At 38.5% G+C, this 16,256-nt stretch overlaps 1 protein-coding gene across 5 annotated transcripts in view; it reads right to left on the bottom strand.

Annotated features, from left to right (window-relative positions):
- The window catches only part of FARP2 (FERM, ARH/RhoGEF and pleckstrin domain protein 2), a 72,410-nt gene that overhangs the window by 19,386 nt on the left and 36,768 nt on the right, over positions 1 to 16,256 (bottom strand). For all 5 annotated transcript variants that reach the window (XM_032193350.1, XM_032193351.1, XM_032193352.1 and 2 more), the window contains exons 8-13: positions 13,221 to 13,368; positions 12,645 to 12,734; positions 11,092 to 11,255; positions 10,877 to 10,945; positions 8,973 to 9,030; positions 8,001 to 8,250 (exon numbers count right to left, since the gene is read on the bottom strand). In XM_032193350.1, coding sequence (XP_032049241.1) covers positions 8,001 to 8,250; positions 8,973 to 9,030; positions 10,877 to 10,945; positions 11,092 to 11,255; positions 12,645 to 12,734; positions 13,221 to 13,368 — 779 coding nt within the window. The remainder of the gene's footprint in view (positions 1 to 8,000; positions 8,251 to 8,972; positions 9,031 to 10,876; positions 10,946 to 11,091; positions 11,256 to 12,644; positions 12,735 to 13,220; positions 13,369 to 16,256) is intronic.

The raw sequence follows: 16,256 nt of genomic DNA, 5'->3' as shown, positions 1-16,256 counted from the left end.
ACTTAGCCATAACACTGACCTTTATCATTTGGACCATCTAATTTCTATTGTCTAAAAACAGTGATGTGATGTTCACCCTGATAAACTGCTAGTTGTCCACATATGTATACACTAAGATTTTTTTTTTTGTTCCAGTTATAAAACAAGCTATACTCATACATTTTTGAAGCATACTTATACAAAAGTTAAGAGAGAATACTTCATGCCTTTGTTCTCCCACACAAGGAAATGTCAAATAAATAAAGATTTAAAATTGTGTGCCTGAGTTTTAATTGTGGTTTTAATTTTAGAAGTGGCTCTGGAAAGCCAGCATGCTAAACCCAACAACTCTCTTTCCTGTATACCTTCAGAAGCATGTCAGATGGCATTAAGAAAAGAAAGTTTTTGCCTCCCACCCATCCTCTCATCAGCACTGTAAATCTTTAGAAATGCAACACAAATGTGTTTCTTTTTTCAGTGAAAAAATCAGCTCTATAAGAAATGTTCAGCTCCACCGGGAAAAGGGAGATGGTTGAGGTGGAATTTGGACTAAAAAAAATAACTGTGAACATAGTTATGCTGGCTGAGAAGACTGGAGTTTGATTTTCAGATCTCAGAAATCAAATATAAGATAGGTCTGTCCTGTCTCACATTGCAAAGACGTTTCAGAAAATAAAAGAGAAGCACACAGCTCACAGCTCCATGGGCTTTCCTCTGAGATTCACATCATTTAAAGTCTTAAAGGTTCCCACTAGAGGACTAGACCAGTATGTTGGAGCACTGTTTTTGCTAATTATATCGACTAGCTTTTACTAAAAGTTTAAAGAGAAGCAGACTACACAGGGTGAAGGTTTTGGCATCACTTCTCAGTTATTTTTCAGATGATATTTCCATTCTTCAGTCCAAATTAAAGCGCTGCACATAAAGCTACACTTGAACATGAAGCTTGATAAAAAATAAGCCAATATTGACCTGTACGTGTTCAGATTACTACTTCACACAAACCTCTGCAGCACAGCTGATGTGAATGGTCAAGGTTTCGACCTAAACAGTTTATTTGTTGCACGTACATTATTTTCTTGATTCTACATGAATATTGGTTTAACTTTGCAGGGAAAACAGTCCACCAAATTCAGCCCCTGTAACAAAGTAATATGACATGGTAAATTCTACAATCTCCTGATATTCCAAAGGAAGTCAGTGGCAATTTGGTTAAATAATTCCACCTTGATTAAAAACGAAGTGTTTTAGAGTGGATGTTTTTATTTCTAACTCGGTAAATACCATATTGAGAATAACTCCAAAAAAATACACGAATTCAAGTTAGCCCAGAAACCTGCTCAGTTTACTTATATGCGTACTACTGGCTTTTTTCCATCGAATGTTTACGTGATCAAGGAAAAGATTTACCCACATCTTTATCACAAATTCCTGAAGGTGAACTCTGAACCTGGAAAATATGAAGCAATCTAACTGTCTGCATACCCCGTGTTTAGAACAAAGGATAGGTCTTCTATAAAAACAAATATACAGAAGACAGTCCAAGGGTCATATCCAGTTTAAAAGAAAATGAATCCACAGTAAGATTCCACTCTAGCAATTATATTTAATTTTTACTCCCATTTCTATTCCAAACAAAGGTTTGCAGAAAACAGTAATCTGAAAAACACACACCAATATTTGGCTGTGCTGTACTTTCAACAAAAGTATGCAAGAGAAAAACTGCCTTGAGAAATCTGGCAATAAAACTCTAAGATGCTTTGGCTAGCAGAACATTCATTCTGTTTCAAACACAAGGGTAACGAAAAATAAAGCTAAAAGGCCCATGATGTCATTTATATCCAAGTTTTCCTTATTTTATTGCATAAACAATTAAAATTATGAATTAGTACAAATCTGCAGGTTCATAACTGGCAATCTCAACAGACACAAAGATAGTAAAAGTCCCAACATGTAATTCAATAAAAACATTTACTGTATAAAAGATAAAAATTCAAGAGATCAAATAAGAAATTCCAGCCCTCTGTTTTCTTTATGTAATCCTTTCCTGAAAAGAGTAGCACCTAGTAAACTGGGGATTCACTCTAAACAAAGCACGTGTGTATCTGTACATATTGACAAATAGGCATTTCTGGTTTCTTACCAAGCTGCAGAACTGTCACAAACCCCACTCTTGGCTGCCATCTGAGACTCGCATATTCAAACAACAGTAAAATATTGTGACTTTGAAAAATTTGTAGCAACACCTTCCCACAAACCAGGTTCAATAAACCATGTTCCAAAGCTACAGCTTGCTCTGTGGACTAATCCTGCAATAGCCCACAAGCAGATAATAAATTAAATGGATTTTATGACACACGTTTGGAACTATAAAGTCTCCCCATCTTCATACATATAGTATATATGTAGGCTCACACATATACACAGCATTTGTGACAAGTTCAATGTAGGATCTACTAAGTATAGGTAATGACAGCTAAAAGTCTACAATGAAGATTGTGTTGTATATTCATTCACTCGGTCGATACCTGATAATTATGGCTTAGAACTTTTTGCAAAATGACAATAATGGGAATGACTTACCGACAGGTTTGCACCAAATTGCATAGAATAATGGCTTTTATTTTCTTCTCCACAAAATCTTGCCCTTACCAAGATTTGCAACTAAACAAACTACCACCAACACCACAGAAAGAAACCACCGACCAAAAAAGAAAAAAAAATACAAAAATCAACCCTTAAAATCACCTATGATCACAATAAAAATATACACAGGAAAAAGGAGATCAATACTTGGTATTATCCAGCAACTCTGAAATTCACTGGAAATTAAAGTGAAAGTTGAGAGCAAATCAACATGCTGCCCTATTGCATTCTAGGATAAAATATGGTAATTCCTGGGAAATATACAGCAAGTATTACTCTAATAATGAATGAGTATTTTAAAATTACAAAGTATACACACAAGCAATAATACAGGCTATTAAGGTTTACCAATGTTTAAACGGGTGGCTGATAGGTCAGAGAACATTCTATGACCAGTGTTATGTGCAAATTAAAAGAGATCCACTAACTACATACACGAAGATCAAAATGTTCTTGTGTAGTGCTTTATATTTAATAAATGCACTTAAGAATAGAATGGTTGTAAATAGGCACATACAACAATATAGGCACAGATTAACTTATCCTTTTAAGATATTCATTTCTTCATGTCTTTTAGTCATGCTGCAAGGCGCACACTGAGTACCGCAAGAGCGCTGAATCTCTCAGCCTAACTCACTTGGAAAAGCCAAGAATATTGAAATACACTTTATGGCTGCATATATTTGCTGCAATGGGACCTACCCAATAGAGGGGAACACAGAAGCAAAAGGATAGAGAATAGGGGCAAGGGGTCCGTGGCTTGCTCCCCCTTGCTCAAGCACAGCTGTCTGGAGCACTGTGGAGAGCAAAAGAACAAACCTGACAACCCCAGCGGTTCTTTCTACTGGAAAAATGCAGCACTAGAACTGCATGTCAACAACAAACCTAAGTACCTTGAAGAGCATGACGTCCCTCCAAGCCTCCCAGAGGCGGGGGCAGAAAGTAAACATGACAGAACATACCTCCATGAACAACCACACCAGGGAGAGGAAAAGACACCCATTCACTTGCCACGGACAAGTGAAGTTTTGCAGCCAGGGTTTCACCTGCTCCTACCACAATTCCTCATATTCCTCCTTCTCAAGGTGAGCGTGCACAGGATACCCCATAAAGATCTCCTGATTCTTCTTATATACTCTCCCCCCTTTTTAATATCACGATCCCTGCAGCAGCTTTCACTGCTCGGGATCCATGGGGGTCCCAGCTCCTGATGCTGGCACAGTTTCAGCACCTGCCGGCACCCCGCTCATCTTCTTGACAAGGAAACTTGGGTTCTCAGAAAAAAATGAAACCAGTACCAGCAACTAAGTATAAGCAGTTTCAACACTGTAAAAAGACAACGAAACAAACCCCCAGGAGTAACTCTGACAGCACAGATGGTATTCAGGGCATAACTGCACTGCACCAAAGTTCACACACCACCTTACACTATTCAAAGGCAGCGTACAAACAGAGAAGGGAAAGCCCTTCCTTCTCTCTTCTCTATCAGGAGGTTGCTGGGGGAGAAGAGGATGCCTGGCATGACTCTATTGCACCAGAACAACTGGTAATTGATGCATAAGTCACTGTGCAGCGCCCAAAGGCAGGCTGGTTTTTACTCACACCTCCATCAGAAAATAAATCTGAACTCACCCCTCCACAGGAAATCAAGAAGCTTTTCTTACAGCTTTCCTGCTATAGGGAAACTGCGACATACAAACTAAATTTTCTTCTCTTCTGTGCCTATGTGGAAAACCATAAATAAAAGAAAATAGCCAATCATGCAACAGTAGGCTTCAAAAGCCATATAGCTCTAAAAATCAGAAAAGGCCGGGGAAAAAAAAAAAACAAACAAACACCGCGACAGCCATAAGCTATCAATTACCAACAGCAAAGATATAACTAGCAGGTGCCAGGGGCATAGGAAACAGTACTGAACCCCTACAGAAACAGCATTCCAGCAGGGTATCAGCTAGTACTCAACTCTAGCTCCTTTAACCAATCCAGGTGTGCCTGAGAAGCACATGTCCTGTCTCTGTTTCTCCACATCCCACACCTGGGAAAGGAGAAAGCAGCACACTGCTTGCAAGTCCACCACAGGGTGTAATCCTAGCAAAGGATACTGGCTTTTAAGTGCTGACCAGCATCGTCTTTACGCAAGCATCCCCACTTCAGACATAGAGCAGAGTCGGAAGATGTGAAAGATCAGTGCTCCTGGTGACACACTCAACTAAAACCTTAGCCTGAAGAGCTCTGTACCTGGATCTATGCTCCCTTTCCCCACACCCTTGCCCCAGCCCGTCCTCTCCTGAGGTTAGACACATCTTGCTCTGAAAGATGATGGACCGGGACCCTAGTCACTCCAGCTCCTTTAAAAAACAAAATGGGTATCAGATTGAGACTTACTACTAGTTTGTTTAAAACTCCCTGAGACTTAAAATTGCCAACAGAAATTCTGCATAGCTGCAAAGTACATGGAGAAGAAAAATATTAAAGGCACTTCTTGGGACTGACTGCTCTGAAAGACAATATATCAGCAAGCCTCCTCTCAGGCTTACCAAGCACATTTATTAAAATTACAGAAACAAGCTTTTTTTCCTCTTAAGATCTTTGGAAATTCTGGAGAATTTAGTTGGATTTATTCCTATATTAAGCAACTGTAACTTATTTAGAGAGAATGCTTGTGATTGAGGCACGAAACAGAACAGAGGCAGCCGTACTTGTATGAAAATAGTTCAATCTTGATTTTCGTTTTTTGAAGGTCAAAGACATTAAAGGCAGCCTTCTAAATCTTTATCCGCATTTTAGTCCCTCACCCTACTACTTGTAAGAGAGTTAGTAAACAGAAGTATTTTTTTCTGATTTTCTTTTTCAAGTTACATAATGTAGTTATGGAAGGAAACCAGACAAAAAACTAAAAACATAAAGGAACCAGCTTTTGACACAACTGAAGACCTCCTCCAAATGCCTATTTACAAAAGTCACATCTATGACAATTTCCACAGGTATGAATAAAGTCAAATCAAGAGCTACAGAACACACATTCAACAGGAGAAGAAGAAAAAAAAAAAAACACACACATAGCACTTACAAACAAAAAAGACCAATTAAACAGCTGTACATTCCTGTAAGTTCAAACTAGTTCTAAATGTGCTTCGATTTTCTGTGCCACTGGCAAATGCGACAAGTTTCTAATGGAACAACAGTGATCCCATTCAAACACAACAACCACAATGCTAGTAAGTACCGTGAGTACTAGTCACGTCTTGGTAGGTACTGAACTAGAAGAAATGGGTGACTAAAGGATGTTTTACCTTGTCATATTCTACTACACATTGAGAGGAATCCCCTTGAATTTTTAGTTATCAGAATTTTGTGAAATACTGGTATTTTGTAAATGTTTGACTAAGAAGGAAAGCCTTTTGGCAATACAACAAGTAAGAAAACTGATATGAAATATTGAATATAATATCATACTTATCACAGTAAGCTGCTTATTCTGGAGGCATTGATTGTACTAGTACTGCACTATCTCCTCCTTTTAATAAAAAAAGCCTATATTTTAAAGAAAAAGTTAAAGCTGTCACCAGATTTCCCCGCACCTGTCTTTCCCCAGATCAAGTACACTTTTATGAGCTAATTTGTAAGCACTTTTTTGCAGCATAATTAAATCAAGAAAAAGGATTAGATAAAAATGCAAAGGGGATTAAGTGCTTTCGCGGTCTATGCATGCATCTCCAAAGTACTGAAAAGCAGAAGTGTGCTTTTTTGTTGCTCAACTGTTGAAGGCACTTTGTAGTCATAAAATACGATTGTCTTCACAAGAAGTTTTGTTGGCTCCCATTTTCATTTGATCATGTCGCATAGTTCTGTATCTTAAAACTATCCTTCATAGTTGACAAGAAGATTATCCTTTTTTTGTTTGTGGAAAAAAAAATCACACAAGGACTCACACTGCAGTGCAGAACAGCAGCTAATTTACAGGTTGTGGCTTCTCATTAACAAACATTTGCAAGAATAGCTGTTGTGTTCAGCATATTATAGCACTCTTACAGACGTGTTCCTAGCCAAAAAAATCCTTCAACACTGTAGTTTGTGACAAGTCTGCATGAGTGAGCTGATGGCTCTTAAATTCTCCAAAATCAGTGGTTTTTCCTACCTATAGTATTTTGAGGACGTTGTAGCTTGTTATGAAACATTCTGGATGTAGTTTGATGCATATAATGCAGTACCAGAGCTAGGATGCTTTAAGAGAACTGAAGAGACACAGGAAAAAAAATCACTTATGGTACGTGATTTAAAATCCAGCTAATGGATTAGAGTTTTCTTGTTTAAAGTGACTGACATCACACCTTTCTGGCTTCTAAGCCTAAACAGCTTAGAGAAATCCCTCCTAAAAATCAAGAATCAATGATTGACATGTGCTTTCTCTGTCCAATCTTCCTGAGAGAGATTTTTTAAATTATTCTGAAAGTCAAAAGTGAAGTTCTCACCAGCTGCTTGAGCAAAAGGATTACTAAAGACAAGGTTTACATCCAGTGGTGCAGCAGTTTCAGAGTCCCAGGAGTCTGTATCTGTACTGCTAGAGTCTTCCGTGGTGGTAGGTGGATAGCTGAGCTGTTCTAGCTGATCAATGATGTCACTGAACTGGAAGGCTGAACTGGACTCCGAGCGGATTGAGTAGGCTGGGAAGTTCACCATCGAGCTCGCCTCCGAATGGTTAGCGGAGCTGTACGTGTGCAAGGAGGACGTACCGTTTAGGGGCAAATTATTGAGGGAGCTGCTCTCAGAACGGTTGTTGATGAGTGAGCTCGTTTCAGAAGGGCTCAGGAGGCTTTGCATTCTGCTTGCTTGTGCCTTAACCTCAAACAACTCCGAGGTATCTGATGGCCTCTCATTGCCATTGAAATCACTCTCTTCTTCAAATTCATATTCATCTTCCATATTCATATCTACCGCTTCTGTTGAGTACCTGTCAGGGCTCGACTGAGAAGAGACTGTATTTTGTTGAAGGGCATCTTTAGTTAAGCCAGTCAACTCTGACGCATGCTTCGAAAAATCAGAGCCCTTTAACTCCAAACCGCTGTACACGTATGAAAATGCCTCAGAGCCCCCAGCAAAAAAGGAAATTTCTGCTGGGTCGTCATCAATAAATTCCTCTGACACCTGTAACTGTGAATTTGTCAATGTGAAAAGAGGGGCGCCCCTACTGCAGTGCTGATGCTCTTTTTCAGCGACAAAACCACCTGTGGTAAAGTCATCCTCATCATTGTCATTTTTACAAAGAGCCCTACTCTCCTTACTGCTCTTCTCTATGTCTAGATCTAAACCACAACCACTCTCAGCAACAGGACACGTAGGGTTACAGTTTCCTGCAACACTACCAAACCCAACACCTTGGAATGACTGGAACGTGGGAGATCCAGGCTGCTGCATCGATTTCCTCCCTGTTTCTTCTACAGGCGCTGCAGTATTTTTCTCTGGAATCCTTGTGTATGGCACTCGGGGGTCCAAAGAGGAAGGGCTGGTTTCTGCAAAGATGGGCAGGACAGTAGTAGGAGTGGCCGATGAATGAAATGAGTGGAAGGGGACAGTCGCTGAGGCAGGAGACCCTGGGGTTCTCAAGCCCTCAGTGAATGCAACACTCTGAGGAAAAGAAAGTAAGAAAAAGAACAGGTAACAAGATTTTTATAATACAAACAAAAACAAAACCAATGTCTGTCTCCTGACACAAAGGGAATGCGTGCTTCAACAATGCTCACTTTGTAGCAAATAAAACTTTGCATGTAGAAATAGATCTAGCATCCCCAGTAAGAGGCAAGATCTTTTTTCCCCAAATTCTGGTAACCAGCTGGAAAATTGAAACCATGTATTTTATAGCCTCTGCTGAATAGCATAAACAACAGAAAATAACACAAAACAAGAACTGCCAAATCTTGAGTGCTTCCTTAGCCTCTCACATATAATGCAAGCACATTCAGTGAAACAATAAACTGTTGCATTTATACATCTATTTCTTGCCTGTGGCTGTAGAAGGCATCTATACAATGAATTTAAGACTTCCACAAAAAGAAGGCAGATAGTAACTGAACACAACCTAATCCTCTGAAAGAGTAACATACTAGGAACTATGACATCTTCTGAGTTGAACTCTGAAAAGGAAAATATTCACCTTAGACCCCATCAGCTACAACTATCAAAACTGCTACTACTGGCAAAAGAAGAAAAACCATGCATCAGGGACAAAGATTAAACAGTGCAACTGATTCCAGACAAGAACTGCACTTAATCACCTTCCTATGCAGTCACCTTGGAAAGGTGCTTGTCAACTCTACTGATTGCACTGCCTACAGTGCTGCAGAACTAACCTGTTTTGGCACGTCTGTGTTTGAAGCATGAGTGGACACTCTGACTTTGCTGTGCCTCCTGCAGAAAAGAGAGCATCCTGTGAGCATCCAAGACATCAATCAGCCTTCTCCCTTCCCTCTTCAGCTATTTACATTCTAATAGCCAATAAAAAAGTCTCAAGATGTATTTTATTAGATTCTGTTAATAACTAGTTCAAGATTTAAAAATTGACAATTGTTCTAAATTGAACAACACAGGAGTAAGAAACATACAGATAAGCAAGATCCAGATCATTCATACCACTGAGCTCAAAAGCAACATGGGGCAAAAGGATAGATTAAATAGCAGATTTAGTTTCTTCCTTTGTCATCAATATAAACTTCTAATACATTCTGGTTTTGAAACTATTCATCAGTAATCTGTAACAATGATTATAAATAACATTTCAGTCAACCATCTAGTTAATGGCATATAACATTCTATATGTTAAACTCAAAAAAGTGGTATCCTGCATCACAGTGATGGTTATTCTATGGCAATCATTTACTAGAAAATCAACCTATCATAGAATCATTTAGGTTGGTCAAGACCCTTAAGATCAAGTCCAACCATCAATCTAGTACTAAACAAGTGACACTTGTCATCTGGCAAAGGAGCTCAACTGTAGTCCAAGACATTAAGTACATGAAATGCAAACTTTCTGAAATTCCTATTAAGCTCTTATAAACTTTCAGATAAACAACTGTGAAGAGTTTCCCACATGTGGATAGAATGGGTTTCATATTCAAGTTTAAGCGACATAATTTCTTAATAAAAATGCACACTCCTTATGTATGTGTTTAGAAACAAATGACTATTTAAGGTCACTGTTTCATACTTGCAGAACCCAAGACCAACTGTACGCGCTACCACAGGCTACTTGTGCGATTTTAGACACAGTCTCAACTATGCTGCAGTTTTGTACGGATTACTCTGCTGTACATTATATCCTACATCAGGTAATGTCTATAAATATCAGTGATTGTCAACATCAGTATTTAGATTGACCTCGGGGTGCAACCTCTGCACAAGAGAAATGACCCACTACTGCCCAGGGATGCTAGCTGCGTTATGTTCTGAAAACAACAATACGATGAAAATCGTGTTCAAAAATTGAGAACTACGACAATGCTATTTTGGATTTAAGCTTGAGTTTGATGTTATTGCGTCAGCTGTTCTTCGGCGTCCTTCTATCAAGCCACTCTAATTCCTAATACTGCAAAGCAATGATGACGAAGTGATGAGGACTCAATATTTGCAGCTTAATACTGCCAAGAAAGGAGACCACTCTCCCTGTGGCACTGTTCCCAAACTTATTTTGGACTTTCTAGAGTCAAATCAACTCTAGCAGTTATTGTATTGCAAAACAATATATACAAACCTCTTTCACTACCTAGTTAGCAAGTTGAACTGTCTTACCTTGTGACAATATAAATACTAGGACACGGGAGACAGGTACACAATAGGTTCATCACTATTAATATGTGGAAGTACAACATTGCAAAGCATCAGGCTACATCAGCTTCAGGAAGAATGGATAAAAACAGGGCTCTTAATTAGCACTACCCCTTGCTCAAATACATGAACAGGGTGACATACATGTGTCTTCAAAATACACTGAACTTCTAGATTTCTAAGTCACATGCTGCCCACTTAAATTAAAATGCAATACTGAAACTTTTATGCGCTTCTTTACATCGTAAAGAGATTACAAGTTGGCAAAATATTTAGTTCAGCTACCTTAAATTTGAAGCAGGCATTAGTAATGAAGAAGTCAGCTAATGAAAATGCCTCCAAGAATCATTTAAAACCATTGAAATTTAAGAAATAAGGGTACTGTGAAAGTCTCAACTACATTTCACCTTACAAAATAATTTGCATTTACCTTTCATACGGAGTTTTTCTCATCCCACTGTCCTTAATATAATCCACTAGCTGCTTTTGTGTTCGTCCACTGTGAACCCACAAAAGAACAAACATTATGAAATGCAGTGTATAAAAATTATAAATGAGATTATTTTAGAATACTTTTTCCTTTTCATCTCATTTTCTAAGATACAAGCAATTCAGCTTCAATAAATTCATTATGTTTCTTCGTACCTGTATCTAAATGATGACCCTCTGGTGAAGAAGACTGCTTTAGCCTTTGGCTTTGGCTGATCAAAGAGCCTAAAAAATGTATGATATTCAACACAGATTTTCCAGAAGTTTTTACACTCATCCCTACTTCCCAAAAGAAACTCCAGCGTATCTTGATATGGACCCTGGGAACAGAACACAAAAAGCAAGTAGCACATAAAATGGCAACAGAATAGAAAAGGAAAGTACAAATACATCCCAACAAAAAGGCTCAACTACAGTGAGATACAGTACCCTGCTAAATCACTTCTCATATGCTTTAAAGCAATGGATATGATTTTGAAAGCAGTATAAATCTTTAATAGCTTTCAAAAATATTTGTTAACATGGAAAATGGAAAAATACTTAAAATGCACTCAACTAAGACTTTAGTAGCATGCTGGATATATTCCATGTTAAGAAACACTGATTGTAAAATTTGCAATTTGAAAGAAATTAAAATATTGACGTGAATAATTAGTGATTTTAAAATACTTTTTCCTTAGAAGATCTGATGTTTGTCTTTCACTTCATGAGATTTGGAAGAGGCAGGAAAACGTTGCATATATCAGAATACAGTTATCACATAACATTTCTGAGGGTCTCTTTGGGACACGTACACAGCCAACCTGTCCCATTTCAAATTTCTGAGCTACACGTACCTATTTGATACCCATATATTTTTTTTTTCCATTCTAATACAACCCTAAGTTGAATGTAAACCTGTATTACAGTATGGAAGTAACAAAGGAAGCACCAGTAACTTTGATGACATCCGCAACAAAAAACATCTATTGTAAATCAGCCAAGCATGAAAAATAACACTTCTGCTATACAGACATATAAAAAAGATAAGGCTGTAGTAAGAGTAATCACATAGATCTTAAAAGTAAGCTCCAACAACATAATCTCAGCCAACTACTGTTTCCTGAGGCATATCACGTTACTTCATTCATATTTGAATCAAGAGATTCTGTACCAGATTTTTTTTTTTTTTTTTTTATTCAAGCAGCTTATATTCAACAAGTTCCTGAATAAAACAGTCATAGAAAGTAAATGCCTTTTGTATCAGCTGTGTACTAGATAGTTCTCCTAAGGAGCTACAGTCAAAAGCACTCCCTAACACGTTTTTATCTGAAATAGAAAGATTTACTATGTCAGTGCTTAAGTTAGCTCAGCTCAGTTTGACTATAATGGAACAGAGAGCTCATATAAGCCATTTATATCCAAGAAAATTATTAAATACTACTTTTTCAGAGTAAAAGTACACAGACAGGACACACCAAATACTTGATTTTAATTGTTTTTCTGTCATATTTACACATGTGTATGCCTATGGCAAAGATACAATGAGGCTGATACACAAAGCTAGAATCGTTGATAAGACACGGAGTGAAAAAGTAAAGATTTTTATTTGAATAGTGAAGCCAAGCCTAGTTCTCTGAAAATGATTTAAAAACTAAATTTTTTCATAATTAAAAAAATATTGTTTTCAACACTGACAAGTCTGTTATTACGACAGAACTTACACAGACCTCTGGGTGGAGTTTAATAAGGAATCGTTTCCTCTTGAAGCTTAGTTTTCGGACCTTTGACCAGTTAAAGGTATTGATTTTTGTATTGCCCTGAAATGAAACAATAATAGTTAAAAGTTTGCAGAAGTTTTAGAAGAGCAACAAACCAATTTCTGATGCAGGCATACAGATGCATGTATGCGCACACACACCCCATCCCATTCTGTTCAATTCTTATTTCTTGTAATAATATCCTGTTAAGCAACGTTATCTTTTAGTACAAGACTAACTACAAAGCCTGCGATGTTTGTGTCTCTCTGAGCAGACACTAGAAAACTGAATGGAAACCCAGGAAGCTGGAATGGAAAAGAATTTTGTAACCCCATAGATATTCAGGATATCTTATGGTACAAGCAAGATTAGGGTTTTTACTGTATTTTACTTAATACAATAATTTGTGGGCCTAAATGATACTTTGTTGACCATAAAAAATGTGCTAGATTTTGCAACCAGACACACCTGAAATTAAAATGAGACTTACTCCCAAGACACGCTAATGAAGAGACAGATGCACCTGGTAGGCTCTGCCCACCTTACCTGGAATACCAGCACACCCATGTGTGAAACAGCTAGGTTAATTTTTGTGCCCTCACGGTCAGATGCAAGGTGAAATCTGATGCCATACATCTCCAGTTTCCGAGCAATTTCAAGCACCTGGAAGTCTGATTCAGCAGGAGTTTGACCTCTGTCATGAGGAAGAAAAAGGAAGTTTTAAGATCGATTTGGTTGTACAACACTGACAACATAGCTAAAATACTTAAGTCATGACTCTGGCACTAAAGCAGAATTTTCTGTCTAATCCAGTTTGGCAGTTTCACTTCACATTAAGAACTATAATGAGACTTTTTTAATAGGAGGAACATGCAACTGCAGATGACCAACCTAAAACGTCCCACAGACCGAGGCACTGAAACAAATGCTAACTAGTTCAGCTTCAGCATTTTCAATTTCGGAACAATGAAGTTCAGCAAATGAGAATTCAATCCACAATACCCATTATTCTTCTTGCTTGTATACACACTAATATTAACCAGACTAAAAGTGAGAAATGGAAGTCTTACGTAACCAGCATGACAAAAACAAAGCAAACACTGCAAGAGTTTCAGGTAGGGTTTCAGGATTGCATTAGAACTATTACACTAGCACGTCTGGGTGTAAACCTTTCCCCCAGTCTTAGGTGTTTTATTTCCTCCTTGTCAGGGAATCAAGAGAAGGATTTTTAGAATTGTTTCTTAAGTATCACCTGTTGTTGAAATAACGTTGAAACCATGGGGAAGATCTATACAAACACAGCATCCCCTTTCTGAGCATGCACAAAGTCCAAGCAAGTAGGGAGAATATTACAGATCCTGTCAAGCACCAGTCACAGATTTTGCATCCATTTATTTCCCTGTAGGTTTGCTAAGTCCAACAAGTGAAAATTTATTTTCCTGTACTACAGCACGTCCAGTATTTTCTTTTCCCACACATTTTTCTCCACGAGGGGGAGTTTGCTGGGTTTCTGCACATTTTCCTGCTAGTGCCTCACGAGCAGCAGGCTTGCTGCAAGCAGGGGTGGCTGCGGTCAGGCTCCTCTGCACAGTCAACACAGGAGCAGGGGAACCCTTCGAGCTGGAGACACGGAGCAGCTAAAACACCTCTTGGCCCTGACACATGGGTGGGGCAGGGCTCTCAAACCACAGAGACAGTAATTGTGAGGGCCAGGACACCAAAATATGGACCACCCCAAAATGTAGCTCTTAAAAGCACCCACTGAAATACCAGTCCTTATATTGGTGAGGCGTTTTCCTTATGATTCAAAACTGCTTGAATCATTCTGGGTGGGTTCAGACTGGAGTTTTGGGATACTCTGAGAGGAAACAGAGGCTGCTGTGGAGATTAAGGAGCTCTTGCTGTACAAAGTACTCCCATTAGGCTGCAAAATAAGAAAGTCCTTAATGCAAACAGAAGCTTGTTGGCACACTGACTGTCTATGGCAGTCCCTAAACTAAAAGCATGGCAAGACAATGCTGCAGGCCAATTTGGGGCATAAACATGGTCCAGGAGAGCAGGCTGTGACAGTGAGGCTGAAGGCCTTCTCCAGCACCAACACCACAGCACCACAAGCAGCACAGCTGCTGCTGGGGCACTGGTTGGCAGGACTGCATCAGCTGCAGCCATATGCAGGACATCACCGTCTCCCTGCTGAAAATGATGAGAAATAACAAATTACATTACTTCCAAGCAAGAGCGAGAGCTACAGCAGCCATCCACGCTCGTGCACTGGTGGAACTGTTCCTGCAGCACACAAGTTTACTAGGATAAATGTAATGCCACAAGGGAGACATGGGAGTAAAAACTGATGATTATTCTATTTAGGACCAATTAGGGCAGAAACCAGGTTAGATTCCTGCACACACGGTCAAAGACAATTTTTTAAAATCCCGTTTCCAAGGACTTGCCTTCCTTGCATAAATGTCTTCCATCTCATTAAAACAGATGACAAACCATTTATCCCATGATCTATTTTTGTGTACCACGTAATGCCAACCAACACATCAGTTCCAAATAATTTTGCTGCTACCCTGGCTTGCCTTCCTACACATTCTCCTTCTACCTATCTATAGCCATCTTTTAGATTAAACCGCTTTCTTTTAAATACAAATGGAGAATGTTGAAGTAAATGGTTATTAACATTTAAATGTAGTAAAACAGGAATGACTATAATATTTATATTAACTGCATGTGAGAAATTCATGTCTCAAACTCAGAGACAGTCAAGAAACTTACTTGTTATAACATTTTCTAAAGGGGGGTTAGAAGAAATAATGCTTCCTTGGTTCTTAGTATAAAATACTCCTTAGTCTAAAGCACACACATACATAAAAGGGCACTGAGAAAAGTAAGCCTAAAAGCACATACACTTGACGATATGATTTCAACAGTTTTCCATTGCCTTATTCATTCTGGAGAAAAAAAAAATCAAAAACACTACAACAGGAAATCCATTTTGTTTTCTTTTCATTTTTTCCCCACTCTGACTGGAGAAAGCAAGGATTCAGTGAAATTCCTGACTTTGCAAATTCCAACCTTATCCCAATGTCAAAATTATATGACCATGTATGTATAAAGCAATTGTAGAGAACTGTAAAGCACAAAGGAACAAAATTCCAGTTTCAAATGGAAAAATAGATGCCAACCAAACTCCACAAAGAGCAGTGGAGTAGTATTTCAAGCAGTATTAACACCACATATGCTAGTTATGTCTAGGAGCTTAAACTGGTAAAGCAGATTTCTCTTTCCCTTACTGAAATGGGTAATGCTGTAATAAAGCATTTTTATACCGGCTTTAAGCATTACTAGCATTTCTTCCAGATTCCTTAATGGTGTCAAAATAGCTGCAGTAACATGCTTTCTGTTTATTAAACATACAAGACAAGACAAAAAAGTTAGATCATAAATATTAATTTTGGCCACAGCTTCTTGAATTCCACTCTAGGCACACTGTGCTACCACCCACACTAATTCCTGGTATAATTCTTCTGAATAGAGCTGCATTAAGAATGAATGCAATGCTTTGTCTTTAGAGAGGAT

This window comes from Aythya fuligula, chromosome 9, assembly GCF_009819795.1.
Source record: "Aythya fuligula isolate bAytFul2 chromosome 9, bAytFul2.pri, whole genome shotgun sequence".
Taxonomy (NCBI): Eukaryota; Metazoa; Chordata; class Aves; order Anseriformes; family Anatidae; genus Aythya; species Aythya fuligula.
This window is presented reverse-complemented; position numbering and strand designations above follow the sequence as displayed.